A 22,055-nucleotide genomic window follows, 5' to 3' on the forward strand; every position below is an offset into this window, starting at 1 on the left:
AAGTGAAAGAAATGCTACACCTAGGAGTTATAAAGGATTGAAAAAGCAAGTGGAATAATCCCACTGTTTTAGTACCTAAGCCTTCGAGTGCTTTAAAATTCTTTAATGACTTCTGTAAATTAAATCAAATATCTCACTTTGATTCATACCCTATGCCCTGGGTTGATGAGTTGGTATAAAATTTAGCCAAGTGTCAGTACCTTACCACTCATGATTTAACAAAAGGTTATTGGCAGATTCCCTTTATAGAAACTGCGAAGACAAACACAGCCTTGTCTGCCCCAGAGGGCTTATTTGAGTATAAAGTGCTACCATTTGGTTTACAACCTTCAAGAGAGCTATGAATAGGTTGCTGTGACCCCACAGAGAATATGCAGCTGCATATTTAGACAACATTGTTTTCTTCAGCTCTGACTAGGAATCACACCTACCAAAAGGTAGAGGTCATTTTTAAAATTCTCTACGTGCACATGGGTTTACCACCAGTCTTGAGAAATGTGCTTTTCTTATGGTGGAAGCCAAATATTTGGGGTACACTGTGGGCAAACCACAAGTTAAACCTCCGACTAGTAAAGTAGAAGCAGTCCTCACCTGGTCTAAACTTAAGTGTCACAACTTAGGAGCTCGGTCTGGTGAGATACTATCACAGGTGTATTTGAGATTTCGCTACTAGAGCAGCTCCACTTACCAAATGTTTTAAAAACAGTCCCCAGACAAAATAACATGATCTAGACCAGTGGAAACTGTGGCAGGATTTAAAATGAGCTTGGTCCACCTTAGCCTGTCTTGAAAGCTCCTAACTTTAGAAAACTATTTGTGTTACAGACGGAGGCCTCTGGGCAGGGCTAGGTGGGGGTGAGGAGGGAGTATGTGCGACATGGCCGCTATGTTGCTGGGGGGGGGGGGGTCGGCCACCATGCTGCTCCATGGGGGGGGGGGGTTGTGCAATACGGCCAGTGCACTGCTTTGGGGGGGATAGGGTGCAATGCGGTGCGATTCAGTGGCTCATAAACTAGGTAGGTACCATGGGTTGGTGGTCAACTAACAAATAAATTATTTATGTTCATGTGTTATTGACAATCCAGCAAATAGAAGAACAACTGTACACCACCACCACCACCACTACCACCACCACCACCTAAGGTTGCACATTTCAATACTCTTTGCAAACTTCCTCAATGAGAAACCTTTGCTCTAAGGATGCCATGTAAACAATGCTGACACTCTTGGCTGCCATGATTCAAGGAGGTTTGGAACCCCATCCACCAATGGGTTTTGTGTTAGAACAGGAAATTCCATAAATGTGCAAGGTTATGGAAGTGCTACTGTCAAGCTATGTTTTATGCCTCATCATTACATACATTGCCATTCTATACTGCAGTTATGAATTTGCATGTGGCTAAATGAATAGTCTTTGAATTTATCTACAGCAGATATTGAACTCCCAACGTTGGTCATCAAAGCACATTAACAGTGCAGGTTTTAGTGATATCCAGGCTTCAGCACAGTTGGTAAAATAAAAATTATGTCACCTGTACTCAAGCCTGGATATCACTAAAACTTGGACTGCTAGTGTACCTTGGATTCTGTGGTTGGGAATGCCTGAGCTACAATATGATAACAGACAATTCATTGTGCAATGTGGTGTAGCTGGGTAGGACTGGGAAAACTAAGGCCAAACAAACAGACAAAATCTGAGAAATGTTCTGGAAAAATATGGAATTAGATAAATATTCTGCAGACGGCAGCAATCAATTCTGTGGGTTTTGTGGTATTCTTGAAATCAGATGGTAAAACCTTGTGGTGGAAATATGCCGTCAGGGGCAGAATGAGAAACGGAACAGTTTTAAAACATTCATTAGGTGTGGATAATTAGGTCGACAGTAATTAGGTTGACAGTGAATAGGTTGACTACTACTGGTTGGCAGGCAAGAGGTCAACATGAAAATGGTTGACACAGGAAAAGGTCAACATGCGTTTTTCACTTTTTGGGGGTGTCAAATCTGCCAACATGAACATTGTATAAATGGATTGCTGTTTATTCTTGTCAAAGAAGTCAATGTCAACCTAAAGCATGTCAACATTTTTTATGTGCTGACCTACTGCCTGTTGACCAATAGTGGTCCGCCGCCTTTATTACTGTTTACCAATTGAACCAATCCCACTTTCACTCATCACTATAAAAAATAAGAGATATTTAGTTGTTCTCAATTAGGCAAAAGTCATAAGGCCAGATGTTTCAAGCTTCAACCAGCCAATCAGCTCCTACATGTCATATTTCAAACTCAGCCTTTAACATGACAGGTAGTAGCTGATTGACTGGCTGTTTATCACTCTCCACTTTATCTTTTTTTGAAGCTTAATACACCTGACCCTTACTACTATACATAGGTAATAAACCTAGGACGATGGAAACTGCAGGTTAAACTTAATCTCTCAAAGAGATTAACCCATAATTGTATCCTTCTAAACTTCAATTAAGTTTTATGGTGTAGGAGTTTTTACTGACTGATGAAACCTTTTATCAATACCTATCAAAAGTGAATCCTTCTTGGGCACATTGCTTGCCTTGGTCCTGTAAATAAGCAATTATAGAGTTCTGCCAGTACCTTCTCCAAAATACACTGTGAGGAAGGATAGATGATATAAGAGCAGACGCACATGAGAGCCACCTGCAGGTAAAGTGTTTCTTATCTTCCATACTACATTTCAGTGTCCTACTAAACATATGAAATGAGCCAGTTCATTTAGCATATTAGGGAGGTAAGAAGTCATTATAGCAATAAAAAAAAAACACTCAGCACAACCATAAATAAATAGGTGAATATTTACTTTAAAATTTCAAAAAAAAATTTGACAAAAAAAAATAAAAGTTAAACTATACTACATACAACATGTATTTAATATTGGGAGGAAAAACATATTGATATTTGGTGATGTGCTTAAAATATTTAAGTAAGATCTCTGCAGTCTATAGTGTGTCTAATGCGCAGCGCAGCTAACAGCTTAGACACATTAATAAATAGCAGTAATACCTTCACATCTTATTTATACAGAAACAATACAATAAACACATCTGATTATAACAGCGTCTCCATTTTATCATTTGATTAAGCTGCATGCATGTGATTATCAGTTGTTAGTGTATTTTGTTACAGTAATTATTCTCTACCATGTCTTTGTTAGTTGATTACCTATTTCATTTGCATTCTTCACACGCACACACACGCACAATGCACACAAATGCACAAAAACACACTCATATAATTACGTATAGTTATTGTTTTGGTTATTGCAATAATACAAAGATGACTACACTTGATACACATTTATTTAAATAGGAGATATATTCACCTAAAATATAACTGGATTGAGCACTATGTAATAATGGCTCAAATACATTTGTTAACATTACTATTATCCTCTGTAAGAGGCCACAAAAGTCCTTTATGTACAGTTAAAGTACCACATCCTCCTTGATGGGAATGGCTGTGTTTTTTATATCATCATTGTTAATGTTAATTTTTGTACTTCAAAAAGCAAATTTCCTGAAATCTTGCGAAATTGATCATCTAAATGACCAAATGAAAACTGTAATTAAGACTATAAAGATATCTGAGATGTTAGAAAATTCAGAACTACATATCAAAGCATGTTTGGTACAACAAAGTACCATGTTACTCTTAATTGGAGCATTGATTAATTGATTGGATAAAATAACTGGGTGTAAATAGATTAAACGCATAGGAAGAATATTTTGAACATGGTAATTCACATCTAATAATAGCTACATTTAGATCTCAACCTTTGTAATCATCAATTAATTACAATGTGCTTATTAAAATATCATAGTTTTTTTTTTTTTAAAGCATTAGGTTGAGAACATGATAACATGTTAGGGAACATGATAACATGTTAGGGAAAAATCCACACAATGTATGTTTACTGTACACACTGAGGTTAAAATAACAATTAAATAGGAGTGCAAATTGTTTGTTTGTTCAATTAAAAGCTGGGTTACGTATACCGCATAAAACCAAACTGTTCTTCTTCTTTCTGTTCAGCAGGGCAAGAGAGATTATGAAGAAGCAGAAGCTGGTGACCCCAAGAATAACTACTCCTGAGATAAGTGCGCTGGTTACCGAGTTCATCTGAAACTGCGGACTATGTGTTTGAGCTGCAACAAGAACAATAGGTACAAAAAAATGATTTACGTTCTTAAATGGTTAATTTGTGATAGTGGAAATACACACACACACACAATAAAAAAGGAGAATTGTAGAGAAATACAAAACCGAGAACATGGGAATTGTAAATTAATTGTATATATGGAAGAAGAGATTCAGTAGCCATTTTTATGTCAGAAGATTAATTAAGTAAAATATTACAATGTTGTAGTATGCGTATAGGACTATGGAGCTTGTGAGATATACAGTATATGAGTGTAGCGAGTTTAAGGCAATAATTGAATGTAGATAAGAATGATATAAAACACTGCATTAATATCTCTGCAATAATGGAGGTATTTTTTGGTAGCGGTGATATCAGTGGTAATATCAGAAACATTCTGCATTATACAGTATAATGCTACACATTATTTTAGTAATTAATAATATACACATTATTTTAGTACAAGTTATTTTCATAAGAATGCCAGTAATAGTGAGTAGTGACACCAACCTTTTATCATTTAGTGTTAGGAATACAATCATTTATGTTACATAGGGGTAAATTTACTAAGCTCTGTGTAGTTATAAAGTGTCTGGTTTTTATCACCAGCCAATCAGCTCCTACCTGTCATTTTTCAAACCAAGCCTGTAACTTCACAGTTAGGAGCTGATTGGCCAGTGATAAAAACCAGACACTTTATCACTTCACCGAGCTTAATAAATCTGCCCCATAGTTACATAGTAGTTAAGGCTGAATAAATACTTGCGTCCATCGGGATCAACCTTGGTTAGCATGTATGATTTATTAGTTTCATCACTTAATAAACGTAGTGTATTCTGATATCTTTAAAGACAGATTATGATTATTGTTTGTACCCCTGGATGTTTTTAACCAACAGATATTTGTCCAACCTTATTTTAAACGTATTTATTGTGTCCACTGACACCACCTCTACCAGAAGAGAGTTCCACAATTTAACTGCCTTGACCATAAAAAAAAAATTCCTTCTAAGGGAATGAAAAGGAGAGTTATGGTAGACCTACCTTTGTTAACTCCCTTTCCTTGAAGTCCATGGGAACCACAGGGGACATCGGGGTTGTAGGTGGATCCAGGGGGTCCGAGGCACCAATCAGCGAAGCTTCTAAAGATTTCCCAGGATGCCCGGGACCCTCTCCCATACAGCCCCGCCTCCAGGCTCATCTAGCCAGTTTTTAGTAACAAGCCGTAAGCAGGAAGCGGAGAAGAGAGAAGGACAGGAGGCACACATGCCCATATACTCGTACATACAATAGAGTTACCATGATCTTAAATTATGGTCATTACAGGTCACATAATGATAATATCACTTCCAGGGATACCTCAGTAGCAAATTAAAGGGAGGGCGCCCTCTGGTTCCCATGGACTTCAAGGAAAGGGAGTTAACAAATGTAGGTCTACCATAACTCTCCTTTTCCTTTTCAGGGTCCATGGGTCCCACAGGGGACATCGGGGATGTCACAAGCCGTATATTCAAGGGAGGGAATTTGCCTGAGGTGCCAGAAGAACCCGACAACCAAAGGAAGCATCCTGGGAGGCAAACGTGTCAAAAGCATAAAATCTAGTGAAGGTATGGACAGATGACCACGTTGCAGCCTTGCACAGTTGTTCGGCAGAAGCTCCTCTGCTTGCTGCCCAAGACGGACCAACTGCTCTGGTAGAATGTGCTTTAATAGACACAGGGATAGGTAACTTTGCCTGTTGATACGTTTGATGAATAGCCATGCGAATCCAGCGGGCTATGGTTTGCTTGGTAGCTGGCCAGCCTTTCTTATGAAAACCGTACAGGACAAAGAGAGAGTCATATTTCCTGACCGCCCTAGTATGGTCAACATATATGGTCAGGGCCCTGACCACGTCCAGAAGATGTTCCTGTGGAGACAAATTTTCTGATGTGAAAGCCGGCACCACTATCTCCTGATTCAGGTGGAACCTGGAGACGACTTTAGGAAGGTGTGAAGGTTTGGTCCTCAGGACCGCCCTGTCCGCATGGAAGATAAGGAAGGGAGGTTTCCATGAAAGGAACGAAAGATCAGAAACCCTCCTAGCAGATGAAATTGCCAGGAGGAAAACAGTTTTTACAGTAAGCCACTTAAGATCCACTGACTGTAATTGTTCAAAGGGTGGCTTGGTCAATGCCTGTAATACTAGTGTAAGATCCCAAGGCATGGTAGGAGGAGTATACGGTGGCTGGAGATGTATTACTCCTTGAAAGAAAGTGCGAATATCTGGTAAAAGTGCAATTTTTCTCTGGAACCAGACCGATAGGGCTGAGACTTGGACTTTCAAGGATGCCAGTCTTAGTCCCATGTCCAGACCTTTCTGTAGGAAAGCCAAAATCCTTGACATTTGAAAATTTTGGGATTGTACTTTCTGGTGGTACACCAAGAAAAGAAAGTGTGCCAAATCCGGTAGTAAATTCTGGAAGATGACGGTTTACAAGCATGGATCATAGTTCTAGCCACCCTGGAGGAAAACCCTTTCTGCTTTAGTAGGGTAGTTTCAAGCGCCACGCCAGTAAAGACAGACGCTGAGGGTCCGGGTGTAAGCAGGGACCCTGGGATAACAGATCCTTCCGAGGTGGCAATGGAATGGGGGGCTGGTGAGACATCTGTTGCAGATCCACAAACCAAGGCCTGCTTGGCCAATATGGGGCTATCAGAATTAGATTCCCGCGTTCCAGTTTGAATTTCCTGAGGATCCTGGGGATCATGTTGACCGGAGGAAATACGTAAGGGAGATGAAATCTCCATGGAACTGTTAGAACGTCTGTGAAGTCGGCTAGAGGATCTCTTGTCCTTGATCCGAACTTTTCCACTTTGCGGTTGTGTCTGGACGCCATCAGATCCAACTGTCTGTCAGAGTGGCAAAGACCTCTGGGTGGAGAGACCACTCCCCCGGATGAATGTCCTGACGGCTCAGGAAGTCCGCTTCCCAGTTCAGGACACCCGGGATGAAGACAGCTGAGAGTGCCAGAAGATTCTGTTCTGCCCAAGTCAGGATTCTGGACACTTCCTGTAGGACCGCCAGACTTCGGGTGCCCCCTTGGCGGTTTATGTACGCCACAGCCGCGGCGTTGTCGGAGAGAATCTATACTGGCCTGCCTTGGAGCAGGTCCCTTGATCCGACCAGGGCGTTGTAGGCTGCCCTCAATTCCAGGACGTTGATGGATAGTCTGGATTCTTGCACTGTCCACACGCCTTGCAAGGATTGGGATTCTACTACTGCTCCCCAACCTCGCAAGCTGGCATCGGTTGTGAGGACCAGCCATTCGGTGAACCAGGCCCAGGATCTTCATTGCCCAATGGACCGTGACCTTTTCAGCTTAGAATGAATTTGTGGATGTGCTCTTGTAAGGCAGCACTCTTGTTCGCTGGAAGAAACAGCCTCAGGGCCTTGGAGTCCAGAAGAGCTCCCAGGTGCAACATGCGTTGCGATGGAATCAGAGTGGACTTTTCCCAATTTAAGAGCCACCCATGGTCCTGTAAGATTGCAATTGTTATTTGCAGATGCAACAGCAGGATTTCCGGAGACTTCGCCACCAGCAAGAGGTCATCCAAGTAAGGGAACACTCGGATGCCCTGCTGGTGGAGGAGGGAAGCCATTACCGCCATGATCTTTGTGAAGATTCTTGGGGCAGTGGCTAGTCCAAAGGGTAGGGCCCTGAATTGAAAGTGCCTGTTTTGGATCGCGAACCTCAGGTACTGTTGGTGTGCTGGAAGGATGGGAACATGGAGGTATGCGTCCCGAATGTCCATTGAGACCATGTAATCTCCAGCTTCCAGTGCCAGGATTATTGGACACTCTGACTGACTTGTTGAGTGCCTTTAAGTTCAGAATGGGTCTGAACTTCCCATTTGGTTTTGGGACTAGGAAGAGAGTTGAGTAAAAACCCTGTCCCCTCTGGTGGGAAGGTACCGGAACAATAACCTGAGACCGTAGCAGAGACTGCAATATTCTTTGCAGATGGTCTGCTTTGAAGGGGTCGTGTGGGAGGCCCGTGCAAAATAACTTTTTGGGTGGCGTCCTTTTGAAGGATATGGAGTAGCCCCGAGACACCACTTCTCTCACCCAGGCGTCCTTTGTTGTGGACAGCCACTGGTGTGCGAAGTGAAGAAGTCTGCCTCCCACCTGGGGCTCTCCCTGCGGGAGGCCCGTCCCGTCATGCAGATGGTTTGTCAGGCTTGTTTGGGGCCTGTCTAGCGGCCCAAGCCTGCTTTGGTTTTGCCTTACCGGTTTTATGTGAGGAGGGAGGCTTTGTAAAAGGCTGACCTCTGGCCTTTCCTTGAGGACAAAAGGACCGAACGGTAGTCCTAGGCTTTTGTGGGAGGGCCGTCGGAAGGCACGCAGTTTTTGCTGCAGCCAAAGAGGCTACTATTTTGTTTAGTTCCTCTCCAAAGAGTGTCTCACCCTTAAAGGGTAGTAACTCCAGAGTCTTTTTGGACTCCAAATCCGCCTTCCAAGGCCTGAGCCAAATGATGCGGCATGCTAAAACAGAGCTAGCTGATGCCTTGGCTGCTAGTGTGCCTGCATCCGACATGGCCTCCATGTTCCAGCCGCCTGTCAGTCTGGTCCCCAAGATTGGACCCAGATGAAACAGGTAAGACTGAAGGTTTTACCAGTCTAGTAACATGGGGATCCACTGAGGGTGAAATCTCCCATGGTTTGCAGTCCTCTGGTGGGAGGGGGTATTTGTTTAGAACCCTCCGTGGAATGCTGTTTTTTTTGCCTAGATAATCAGAATGTGGGAACTGGGCCTTAAGGACCTTTTGTTTTTTAAAGACATCCTTGGCCTTTGCGACTGGTTCTGGCTCCTCTGAGTCAGATAATAAAACTTCTTTGATGGCATGTATTAGGGCTGCCACATCAGGAGTCTCTGCTTGAGAAGCAGGAGTGTCCATAGGCATGGGATCATCCTGATCATCATCTAAATTGATGTCATCACCAGTATTGTCGACATCATCCCCGCCATCATCAGTATCAGTGTCATCCTGTGTATCCGCTAGCAACGGAGTTAGCAGGGGTCTACTGGGCTGTACAGTCTGAGGCAGCAGCTTTTGCATGGCTACTGTAGTCTGTTGCAAGGTCTGCACCGTGGTCGACAGGGCATCCACCCAAGGTGGAGGGGGCTGGACTACAGGGGGTGCAATAGTAGCGGGCAAGCAGTCCACAAGAGTACCCAGCAATTGTTGGAAGGCTGCCCATGGGGGTTGTTGTTGTGGGACTACTGTGGCAGAAGACTGCGCAGAAGGGATAAAGCAGTTGACACAAAGGCCATCCTGAACAACATCCATATCAGACAGGCCTGCAGCACAGCCCTTGCAGGACAAGAGCTGAGGAGATTCTGTCTGCTGACGCCCTCGTTTGGACATGGTGTAAACACACTGACAATGAGAGCTTACAGTGCACAATAGGATAATTCACTAAGGAAAACCTAGAGTGATATCACTGAGTGCTATGTGACCAATGAGGTATTACCTCAGTAATAGAGATAAAGGGACAGATTACTGACAGAAGAAGAGAGAGAAATCTAGCACAAGTCACATACACACTATTAGTCAGGAAAAGACTACCTCACCCTGTGTCAACCGCTTAACTCTATGGAGAAAAGTGGGAATAAGAGTGGCTGTGAAAGCAGCTACTAAACCTGTAGGCGATTTCACAGGGGAGAAGTGCTGCTGCAGAAATGGCGCCTGTCCAAGAGAGGTGGGGCGGGCACATAAGCTACAGCTTATGGAACGGCAGATTCCTAGTGAGATTGGCGCCAAAGCTGGGGGAGGGACTGCAGACCTGACGCCGCCTCCCCTTGCTGGACTTCCCCCACCGGGGCTATATGGAGCCGTGTAATAATGGGGTCCCCTCTGCCCCGGTCTGCGCGCAGTCCCCGGTGGTCTAGTGGGGTCCCGGGCCGAAACCTGTACCCACGCCAGCTACCGCAGGCGTCTCCCTCGCTATTGCGGTATGGCAGCGGTTTGCACTCCTATTGGAGCCTTACCTGCCCTCTATTCCGGCCACGCTGCCCGGGGGAGACCGTCGGCGGTGCTACGCGTCGTGGTCTCCCCCGCCGAAGTCCTCCACTGACAGGCGTCGTGGATGGAGATGGTGCCTGGAGGGTGACGTAGCTGCTCGCTCCGCCGTCAGTGATTGACGGCGGTGAGCAGCCTCAGCCGCAAAGCGGCTTCTGCCGCTGAGGCAACAGATTTAAAAGTGTAAAAATAGAAAATTAACCCCCGCTGATATAAAGGTGCATCTGCTTCCTGCAGGCACCAAACAAAAACTGGCTTGATGAGCCTGGAGGCGGGGCTGTAGGGGAGAGGGCCCGGGCATCCTGGGAAATCTTTAGAAGCTTCGCTGATTGGTGCCTCGGACCCCCTGGATCCACCTACAACCCCGATGTCCCCTGTGGGACCCATGGACCCTGAAAAGGAAATCTTCTTTAATCTAAACTCATGCCCATGTGTCCAAGAGTTCTTCCTTACAGACAAAAGGGTACCTGATAGTTCCTTTTATTGGCCCCTGATATATTTGTACATGTTAAGCATGTCTCCCCTTAAATGTCTCTTCTCTAGCATAAATCCCAATTTGTTCAATCTGTCTTCGTAGCTTAAATTCTCCTTTCCTTTTGTTATCTTTGTTGCTATTCTTTGGACTTTGTTCCAGTTCTGTGAAGTCCTTTTTATAGTGCAGGGCCCAGAATTGTACTCCATATTCTACATGTGGTCTAACCAATGATTTGTACAATAGTATAATTACATTTGAGTCCCTAGTCCCAATACACCTTCTTATACATGCTAGTATCTTGTTGGCCTTATTTGTCACTACATGACATTGAGCACTACAGCCCAGTTTGGGGTATGAATCATTAGTTCACCAGCATGTTGGTAAACAGTTATTAGGTCGACACCATTAGGTCAACATGCATCAGGCTCTGTTTATTATTGTATAAGTAAAAAAAAGTATTGTTGAGACATCAAAGCCCAGTCACTCATAGCTGACGTGAGAGTGCTTCAACTCCTTTATTAGCTAGTATGCATTAGGAGTGATGTAATATGCCAGAAACTCAACTGCAGTTTTCATATTTGTTAAGAGTTGTTAATAATGCCCTTTTCCTGGAACTAGGTTTGAAATGCTGAGAACACTTTATAGTCATTTACAGTATGTAGATTTCTTAGGAAATGATTATTTTTTATATATAGATTAATCACTCAATTAATTGATTGATTAATGAATCTATATATTAAAATAAACAGAAATTATCATTTCCTAAAAGCGCTACTTATTGTGTATGATTTTAGAATTCAATATTAAGGGTTGAGTATCCCTTATAAGTTGCTGCTCTCGAACTTATTGCAAATCTGCGCCCAGTCATTTTGCTGTGTGTTTTTTTGTTTAATAATTAATAATTTAATCAAATGAAATGAGATCTACTTACCAAGCTCAGAGTTGTTTGTTGGTGTTTCATCTGTAACAAAATAGAAAACATAGATTAAGCTATTTTAAAGAATATGAATATTTCTGACAGCTAATTGTTCAAATTTTAGTGCCCATTTATCAATTTGGAGAGAACTCTTCTGAAACCTGGCATTATTATTTGCAACGAGATACAGTAGGAAAGAGTTTCTGGGCTATTTATCAAAGAGCTATTTTGCTGGACAGCAGCTCCAATATGAGGCTATCCCAACAAAGATATTGGCAGTAGAGTGAAATGAAAGCTATCACTATTACTTCACTGTCTGCAGTTACTGCATGATATAAGAGAAAACGGAGATTGCTAAACAGACCACTAAATTTTTCATCTGAAAATGCACCTGTCACTGTAAATTCAACAAAATGGATTGTTTTCAGATAAGATAGTTTGTAACAAAACTTATTGAACATCATTCTTGATCTGTCCTGAAATTTAATATTTTAGGGTTTTGTCTTTTTGTAAATCTACTGTACACACTCTCAATTTTTTTGTAATTTCTGCCTGGACTATATAAATTAGCGTATTTAAGTGTTAAAAATAAGTCATATGAAGCCGTTCTATTGTGAGAATGAAGACTCAGTAAAAAACGAAAATATTAATATGAACATCTCATTTTGTGTTAACAACGCTCATGTGTAATACTTAACCCTTTGAGTGCCAATGTTGCTGTGAGAGATCCTCAAAATATCCACTAAAAATGCCAGCGCCGCTCACAGCAACTGTTCTTTTTTTGGGTGCAAGACTTAACTAAACTTCAATGAATTGACTGTGCTGTATTTGTATTTACTTATATGAAAAGAATAATCGCTGTGAGCGACGCTGGCATTTTTAGCAGATACTGTATTTTGAGGATCGCTCACAGCAACGTTGGCACTCAAAGGATTAACACCAACCAAGCAGCAGCTGTGGCTCCTTGTATCATGGTGGCTATGGTGTTTTACACATTTCACTTCTACAAATTAAAGCCATTGTCATCTGAGGTGTCTCTTTACTAAAGCCCCCTACACCCTAGCCGTACCCTACCAACTAGGGAAACCACAACAGGAATGATTGATTGCACTTAATATTTATCCAAATATAAAACAAGTGAGTGATCCCTATCTCCAAGTTTATTTTGGTCTACAACGCACAACTATTTTGAGGATCCAACTTCTGAGTTGTAAAACTAAAAATGAAAAAAGAATATTGCAGATACTGTAGATCACAGATTTTTATGTTGTGTGTTAAAACCTCTCTCACATACATTATACTTATAAGTGACCATACACATAATGTTTTGCAATATACATACACATTATACTGAGCAGCACAATAGAGAGGCTGGCCAGGACCAGGTAATTGGTCCCTAACCAAGCGAGGAGTAGCCATGCACCCTTAGAATACAATACAGAAAAAAAGAGCACTCCGCAACTTTTCATTGTGGGTGTGTAAAGCACTTGCAGTATGAGTGATGGACTCTTCCCAGTGAGTTTAGAATTATTTCAATACTATGCTAACCAATGGCGGATGCTATACAGAGCAGCAGGCGAACTGGATTTACCTTCTATCTTATCACTACAGGAATCAGCTGTCCTAATTGTAACAATCTGGCAAATTTCAGACAGCTTGGAGGTATATTATGTACTGAATATTACGCTAGGAAGCGCCCATGGCCATCTTAAAAAAATGGTCACACTGGACAGCTGCCTGGGCACCATTAAAATAGGGATCTTAGAGCAGGAGTGGGTTGGGGGTGTCTGTCTCCTGGCTGATGCCACAGGAGCTTCTTAGAAGGCATGTAGAGAAGACTGCCCAGCTTCTCTGATTGCGAACTACAATAACTAATGCTGATTGGTGGATGACTGGATCTATCCTCCAGTCGGAGATCTGTGAGCATTCTCTTTATGGAAGCATGTTGAGCACCTGACTCCGGTCACCATGTAGAAGCCGACACCACAGAAAAGGCAGTCTCTGGGGGCAGCCCACATATCCCAGACACCAAGAGTGATAGATATGGGGTTTAGGATGCATAGCCACACCCTGTCCCTTGAAGCCCTCGTTTTAGAGGCCGATGCACCAGAAGTCAAAAGGGTAAGTGTCACCACTACCATAGCCTTAAGGTGCAAACTATTAATTAGCAATGTCTTAACTGGTATTGCTATGTATAAGGCTGATCCACAAAATAAATATATTTTGCAGATGGTAATTTGGCAATGTTGTGCATGCTAAAAAGAACCCTACAATACAAACCCCTCTGAGTGTGAAGTGAGGAATGTTAATCTATTCTTTAATGTATTAAAGTGATAATGACTAAAATGTATTTTTAGTTAAAGCAGGCATATGGAGAAAATAATGAGAAATGTGCCATAGTGGCCCAACTTGTTACAGTTTGGGTGGGAAGTTTTGGAATAGCCACCCTATAGTCCGGACCCTGCTCCAAGCAATTAACACCGTTTCACTGAAAGAGTTCCGGGGGCGGAAAATGAATTGGAAGTGATGAGTTCAAGTTGCAGTCAATAACTCTAAATCTCATAGACAGATATGACAAATGTTTAAATGAAGGAGGTGATAATGTGAAGAGATAGGCAAAAGTACTTTGTGTTTAAAAAATAAAAAAAAAGGTTTACATTTTGTTTTACAGCCAAACGATCATTATTCTTTGGATTAGACTCATATGTTATTGTTTAGTTTGTACTGCAGCCAACAGTATCGTACTTTATAAATACTTAATAATAATTGTACATGTGCTGAAGTAATTGCATGCAAGTTTTCTCCATTATCAGAATGTACTGCAGATGAAATTACAGAAAGGTCACTGTTCTGTTGCTTTAGGGAGCTATGCTTTGAACCAATCGCCTGCCCTTTTCACAAATGGAATGTTGTAATAATGATTAATCTGCCCTCAAAAGATCTGCAGAGAAACTAAGCAAAAGCACTTCTGGAAGGGAAAATGGGCACATATGGCGCTGACAAATGTCTACCATTTTTTTTTTACAACTTTTGCTATGTACTTTCTAAAGTTTTATACAGTACATAGGAATTTAAAATAGGTGACAAATTCCAATTACAAAGTTTGGGCTAGTATGCCTAACTGCTTCTAGACAGCATCCAGTTCTTTCTATGCAGATGTACAGTATTCATTAACTAACTACTGTACAGTAACTTGGTGAGTAGCAGGTGCCAGGCTTCATAGGTAATAATCATATGTGATAACACCAGAAAGATGCTCATACTTTACTCTGTATTACAGTAGAAATTATTTAGGAAATTTTATCAGATGTGTTTTTGAACCCGATTTACATCACAGGACAGTAGGTTTAGGCCGGGGGTGGGGGTAGATTTAGTGTGCAGTACAGGATGTTTATTGTTAGGCTGTGGTATAGGTGGGTAAGGGTTAGGTAAGGGTTAGGATTATTGTTAAGGTAAGGGTTAAAATGCTCTCTGAGGAAGCCGCTCATCCACTTTAACAGGTGGAGAAATGCTTATTGTGAGCCCTGCACAGTCCGGTCGCTGTAAAGCTGGTAAATACCACTGAGAATATACCAAGAGGTTCCCTGTCTCCATATTATTGTGGCCTGCAAACTACCAACACCTTAGCACCTGGAGTATACCCCTAATTAAAGGGAGAATGAAACTCTCAACAGGGACTGATACAGCACCCAGTAACGGACTTGGTATATACTGGAGATGTGACACCATGAAGCAGAACTGGTAATTAGAGAAACTATAGCCTCAATGCATTATTCATTATAAGACTCTGAATTCAAGCCATATAAGCCATTTAAGCCTCATGAATTCAACTAATAGCCCCAGTAATTTTATGGTATATGTTGATTGTCATGTAATGTCCTTGTAATATATGTATGAAGTGCGCTTCGAGATTTCATTATTATTATTATTATTATTATTATTATTATTATTATTATTGAAAATACTATGTATAAATTGTTGTGATTATTATACTGAGTACAGCTGCGCCTCTTGAAGGTAAGAACTTATATTGTCACAACCCCTATAGACTCCAAAGGACCCAACTGATTTCTGACTATCAGGATGCCAGAGTTGGCATTCTGACTGTCAGGATATTTACTCCCAGGATATCAATATCATCTATATCAGGTATTTAAATCAGGTGTTAGATGGCTCTTTGTATAAGGTACTCTACCACTGAGGCCCGGTAAGCTGAAATAGCAGCGAATGTTTATCACTATTGTCTGTTATAGTTGCAAGAATGTTATACTGAAAACCAGTATTTTTGTGTTGTCAATTGCATTGCTCTGGTTAGTTTCAGTGAAATGTAGACATGCATAGCCTAATACCTGAATTTCTATTCAGCTCAGTCTGGTGAGACTATGTTTTACATGGTAGATTATTGCTTTGCTTTATTTAATTAATGTTTAACACTTGTAAATGCTGACAGGTGAAACCGTTGTGCTTATGAAATCTACATAAAAATACACCCATTGTTCCTCATTCCCTGTACATGTGCAAAACTCAATATTTATGCTAATCAGGGTTTTGGCAATAAATCCAAAGCAGTTACATGTTTCCTATTTCTCCAGTCCAAATGGGCTTATAGTATTTGTGGAATCATTTAGCCTCAGAAAAGCTGAATTAGTTGCAAAGGATTGAGCATTTCCCTGCCAGTTCTATACGCACACCAACTGTTGGTATTGTGTTACCTTAGCTCTTACAGAGCTGAATTAGCCTTAAAAACAAATACCACTTAAATAGCAGGACAGAGAGTGGGCAGGGCCGTCTTAACGGCATTGTGGGCCCTAAGCAAAGAAATGCACTTGGGTCCCTACTTAAGTAAAAATAATCATAACTCCCCGCAGTGTCTATCCATCTGCTATCAGCCATCCAGCTATTAGTATGCTTAAAGCCAGTAACTGAGAATGTTTCCCAGCAGCTTTGATTTTTTGTGTAATTAACAACCAAAACAACTGGGCAACAATCTCTACTAGCCTCACAGGAAACTCCAGAGGCACCAGCAAACCCCTGCTCGAAGGCCCCTAGAGTTGTGGGGCCCTGGGGCAGCTGCCCAGTAAGCCAATGCATTAACATGGCCCTGAAAGTGACATCTAATTCTGACAATAAAATGCTAGGGCAGTAGACTTTACTTAGGAGTACCTTTTGTGTTATCATTGTAGGATAACATGAATTCAGAACAAAAAAATGTCAGGAATTTATCTTGTGGTGAAATGATAAGAGCACTTTATTTCATAAGTACTTCTTTGATGTATTATTGATTTGCGGCTTTTAGTTGTATCGATTAAAAGATACTGATGGGTCTGAGGGATGCTTTCCAAGTACTCCTGCCTAAGTGCAGCTAGGTGTCTTTCTTTGCTATTACTGTGTATGCTTTCAAACAGACATACAGTACTTTAAATGAGCAGTCTAGATTGGAATTTAATTTGATAATATGTACGTTTAGGAAACATAAGCTAGCAACATCGTACTTCGGTTAAAGGGACACTAACATAAAAGAACACATTTAGCCAAATATAATAGCATCGGAGTTTGGTGGTTTCGTGGGATGCCGCCTAAACTCAGAGGGTTTTTAAAGGGGCAGTCAAGACATTATGGGGTTGACCAGAGAATTAATAAATGTATTTCTGTTGTGTTTGATTTTATTATTGAGAATGATGTCTACTCCCATATTCATGCAAACAGCCATGTTTTTTTTTTATCCGCGCATGTGACTGTGTTGCACCACAAATTCATCCTGATTTTCCACATAGAGAGTCGCAGTACAGATTTGGATGAATAATTGCAGAAATGTAGGGAGAATTCTAGGGGGTTTATTTTCTAAGATGGGAGTTGTATTGAAGATGGGATGTTACACATAGAAACCAATCAGAATCTAATTCGTATCTATTTAGCATCTTCTAGAAAAGAATAGATATAATCTGATTGGTTGACCATAGCAACATCTCATCATCAATAGAACTCCCATCTTAGTAAATAAACCCCTAGGACAGTGACTGGGAGGTAACAGGAGTGGGGCTAAAAATTTACATGAAGACATTGGGGGAAATTTACTAAAGCAAATTCGCAAAAAAAATAGGTATATTTGTATACAGAAATACACCTATTTTTTACACATTCGTATTTTCGGGATTTACTATCCCGAATAGATGCCAATTCATATTCGTATTGATGGCACATTCGTTACCTGGTTGAGAAAGCCGCCCAGTGTGCGGCAAAACACGTTCCAAAGGACATCTGAGAATTCGCCCCCGTAACCTGACTACCCGTTACACACAGAGCCGGAATTATCGCCTCCTTCAACCGCAGACTCTACCCATCACCAGACGCTGTGTGCAGAGCGTCGTGCGTGACTGACAGCAGAGAAAGGCTGCGACGAGGAGATGACTTCTGTGGGGAAATTACAGCCGGCTGATCTCTTTCAAGTCACAGGTCAGCCGAGAGGTACAAATCCTTCTGCAGACTGTCATAAAAACTGCCCATTCTACAGAGCGGTAAGAGCTATATGTGGAGACAGGACGGACACTGTTGATATTCATTCAAAAACAGAAGTCTTTGTTCCCAAACCGAATGATTAGTTACCTTCATATTAAAACAAGGTGCTTTTGCTGCATATCTTTAAGTGTGTACACCAGTCATCTTACCAAAATCCATATGGTTTAAAAAGAAAAGTGGACATTTTAGTCTCAAAAGGAATTGGACTTGTACCTATTAATTTCTGCCATCCCTCCCCAATTATAAAAGGGAAGAAGGCTCACTACATATGTGCTAACATATCCAGTGTTTACAAACCTATGTCATATTGATTTAATGTGGTTTTAGAGATTACATGTGTTTTTTGTGCTGCTTGTTTTTTTTTATTTTTTATAAATTGTTATTCATCTTGTTCACCATTGAGCGACCCACGTTTCTCTTTCACATTCGTATTTGTATTTACAAATATGAATGGATATGCCATCAATAGAAAACGAATTTAGCTAATTATGGGTAAACAGACGATAATTGCTGGCCAAATACGCCAGGAAAACAGACTTCAATTTCCTGGCGTATTTGGCTTTAGCCTGCACGGATCAGTCAGTTCCATGCAGGCTTCACTGTGTAAAAAAAAAAAAAAAAATAAATAAATTTAAAAAGGCGGGCCTGGTTTTAAAAAATCAGAACGCAATTTGCGCAGGGCTCTACTGATTTTTTAAAACCAGCGGCAGGCCCCAGGGCTGGGCCTTGTTCCCACAATACGGGGGACAAAATAAAAAAGGGGTCCCCCGTATTTTAAGAACCAGGCCCAACCAGCCAGCATGGTAATGTCACAGCCGGGGAACACTTATTATATAAGGTCCTGCGGCCAAAACGTTAACCCTACCGACCAGTCAGCCTGGTCAGGGTTCTTGGGGGAGTGGGGACCCCCTCAACAAAGGGGTCCCCCCCCTCCATAACTTACCTGCCCAGGCTGAAGCCTGGTGCTCTCCCCGGAACCCCTGGACTGTGGGTACTGGGCTGATTCAAGTGTAGAAATTAGAAGAAACCAGTTGGTTTTGTTGTGAGTCACAGCAAGCCTGGAACACATACTGGGACTTGAATAACCACAAGTCCCAGCATGCGGCCCATCATTGGGCTTGATGGGACTCTTAGTTCCACAGCAAAAGCAATAGTTAAGTACACTGACACTAGAAAAATAAAACTTTAATACATAGCCCATACATACTAATACTTACCTTTCTTGAGCCCGTAGCTAGCCCTCGGTCCATCCGGACTGGAGTCTGGTGTCATGGGGTCCGGTGTCCAGTTTTCTAGGTCCGGTGTCCGAAGAAATCCATAGGGGGACCTGTGGAAGGAAATTATACTCACGGGACTCCTCCGGCGTAGATCTGGTCCTCTTCAATCCTGAAGATAAAAATAAATAAACCTAACACACGAACCATCGCTTACAGTGAGAAGCGCTGAATGTTTACATTAAGCGCTTTTAAGCGCTTTTCATTCCGAATACCGCTATTGACCGCCTAGCGGCGCCCAGGACACCAGACCCCAGGACGGATGGACCGAGTGCTACCTACAGGCTCAAGAAAGGTAAGTATCAGTATGTATGGGCTATGTATGTATTAAAGTTTTATTTTTCTAGTGTCAGTGTGCTAAGAATCAGAATAAAGCCCATAATGTGTAAGGCCCATAAAGCATAAAGAAAGCATTGTTCCCTCATGCGAACGCATGGGGTGGGAAGCTTTTTTTTGTGCGCATGCGCTTTTCTGATCATGTGCATACTATGGGTGCGAGCGGGCACGGCAAAATTCTGGTCCACATGTAGCGTTGTGTGTGGACCAGTATTAGGCCCTATGTGCAAGGAAAAAATGTGTTTCTTCTGTATGCAGTTATAATGGCAATTACTAATATTTATTTGCAAGGCAGCACAAATGTAAAAAATTGGGTGTGCAAAACAAAAGAACATGAGCAAAATTACAATAGAGAATAATTTCAGCTTATTCTGCCGAGCAAAAAACCAGAAACTCTGTTAGTAATGCAGAGGTAATAATCCTTTAATGATGCATGAGTTCCTAGTTTATATAAAAATTGACGGTACTTGTTTCCTAGAACGGCCACAATCGCGGGCATCGTGTACCTTAAAGTTAATTTACACGATGCCCGCGATGGACCCGATTTCCTTTGAAATCAGGTCCATTTTGCCGGCAAAGGCAAAATCGGGGGCATCGCATCGGTCGCGGCCATTAACATGGCCCCCCGACGTGACCATCGCGATGCCCGCGATTTTGCCATAGGCTTCAATGTTAAAATATTTTTAACATTGAAATCGGGAGCATCGCGTCGGTCTTGTGCCATTATAATGGCACAAGATGAGATGGACTTGATTAAGTCCATCTCACATAGGAAACAATGTGAAATGGGCCAATATGACCCATTTCACATTGTATATGGGCCCGTCGTCACCCCACGATTGACGCCAACCCGAAGCGTGGCGAGCGCAGCGAGCCTGCGAGGGGCGGCGGTGCGCTTCCTCCGACCTTTTCATACCCCTACAATCCACGTCGGCGTGGAGATGAGAATATAAAGTGTGGCGAGCGCAGCGAGCCACCGAGCCCGAAGCGTGGCGAGCAGAGGCGTATACCTGTGAAGTTATACAAGTCCCCTCGCGGGGCTCGCTGCGCTCACCACGCTTCGGGCTCGGTGGCTCGCTGCGCTCGCCACACTTTATATTCTCAACTCCATGCCGACGTGGATAGTAGGGGTATGAAAAGGTTGGAGGACGCGCACCGCCGCCCCTCGCGGGCTCGCTGCGCTCGCCACGCTTCAGGTTGGCGTCAATCATGGGGTGGCGTTGAGGGGGTAAAATTGGGGGTCTGGGGAATATTTTACATTGAATCCAATGTAAAATAGGGTCCCAGGGACCCTATTCACATTTGATTCAATGTAAAAATCGGGTCGATCGCGTCGGTCGCATCACATGCGATGCGTCCGACGCGATTTTTCCGACACGACCACCCCGATGCAAATCGGTGTGGCCGTGCTAGGAAACAAGTACCAAATTTACCATAGTAGTTTTTTACAAAAGGGGATTTGTGTATATGGGCGCTTAGGTGATATAGACGAATAGAGATATAATACATACAAATTTTGTCGATAAAATATAATTTGGGCAATATATATATTATATTTTTGCACCTGGGCTCACCACCCACAAGTTCCACCACTGCCCAGGCCTGTGGAACAGGTGGACAGCATTAACCAGATCCAGAGCTGGAACTGCTAACACTGGACTTAAGGACATCTGTGCCACCTGCTTTGTCCTGGGTTTATTTGTTTATTGCATGATTATTCCGACTTACTGTTAAAGGTCTCAAAATCAGACCCTGAATCAAACAGGTGGATTCCACAAAATTTGTATGTATTATATCTCTATTCGTCTATATCACCTAAGCGCGCATATACACAAATCCCCTTTTGTAATTTACTCCATTTTAGGCCTGTGGTGAAGGTCTTGTGTGTGAGGTGGGCTGCACTGGTGTAATATCAGCGCCATCTTTGAACCAAACCATTGAACCATAGTAGTTTTTTATCAATCCGAGCTCAGCCACATTTAGGGGATCTTAACAGAGCGCCAGCTCAGATGCCTATGGGGGATTCTAATCAAACAAGTCCCGATTCAGAGCTTCTCTCTTTTCGGAATTCAAATTTATGATCTGAGTCTTGGGTTTTTAATTGTTTGAGAATATTTCCATCATGATTTAAGGCGCCATTTCACATAAAAGAGAGTGATCAAAATGAACTGGAAATTAATGGTATTTTACTGTAGTAACAAAAATATGTAGACATTACATGAGTTTTGCTGTTCTTATTATTTTTCATAGTTTTGCCAAGACACAAAAAACAAAATACAAGGGTCCACGCACATGTCTAGTTCAGA

At 42.1% G+C, this 22,055-nt stretch overlaps 1 protein-coding gene across 1 annotated transcript in view; it reads right to left on the minus strand.

The window, feature by feature from the left end:
* Positions 1–3,955: 3,955 nt before the first annotated feature.
* ZPLD1 (zona pellucida like domain containing 1) overlaps positions 3,956–22,055 on the minus strand; it is an 87,618-nt gene continuing 69,518 nt past the window's right edge. The window contains exons 10-12 of the mRNA XM_083171180.1: positions 11,635–11,668; positions 8,991–8,999; positions 3,956–4,164 (exon numbers count right to left, since the gene is read on the minus strand). Coding sequence (XP_083027306.1) covers positions 4,002–4,164; positions 8,991–8,999; positions 11,635–11,668 — 206 coding nt within the window. The 3' untranslated portion in view covers positions 3,956–4,001. The remainder of the gene's footprint in view (positions 4,165–8,990; positions 9,000–11,634; positions 11,669–22,055) is intronic.

The sequence above is a fragment of the Crinia signifera genome, chromosome 2 (genome assembly GCF_055691185.1).
Source record: "Crinia signifera chromosome 2, ASM5569118v1, whole genome shotgun sequence".
Classification (NCBI taxonomy): Eukaryota; Metazoa; Chordata; class Amphibia; order Anura; family Myobatrachidae; genus Crinia; species Crinia signifera.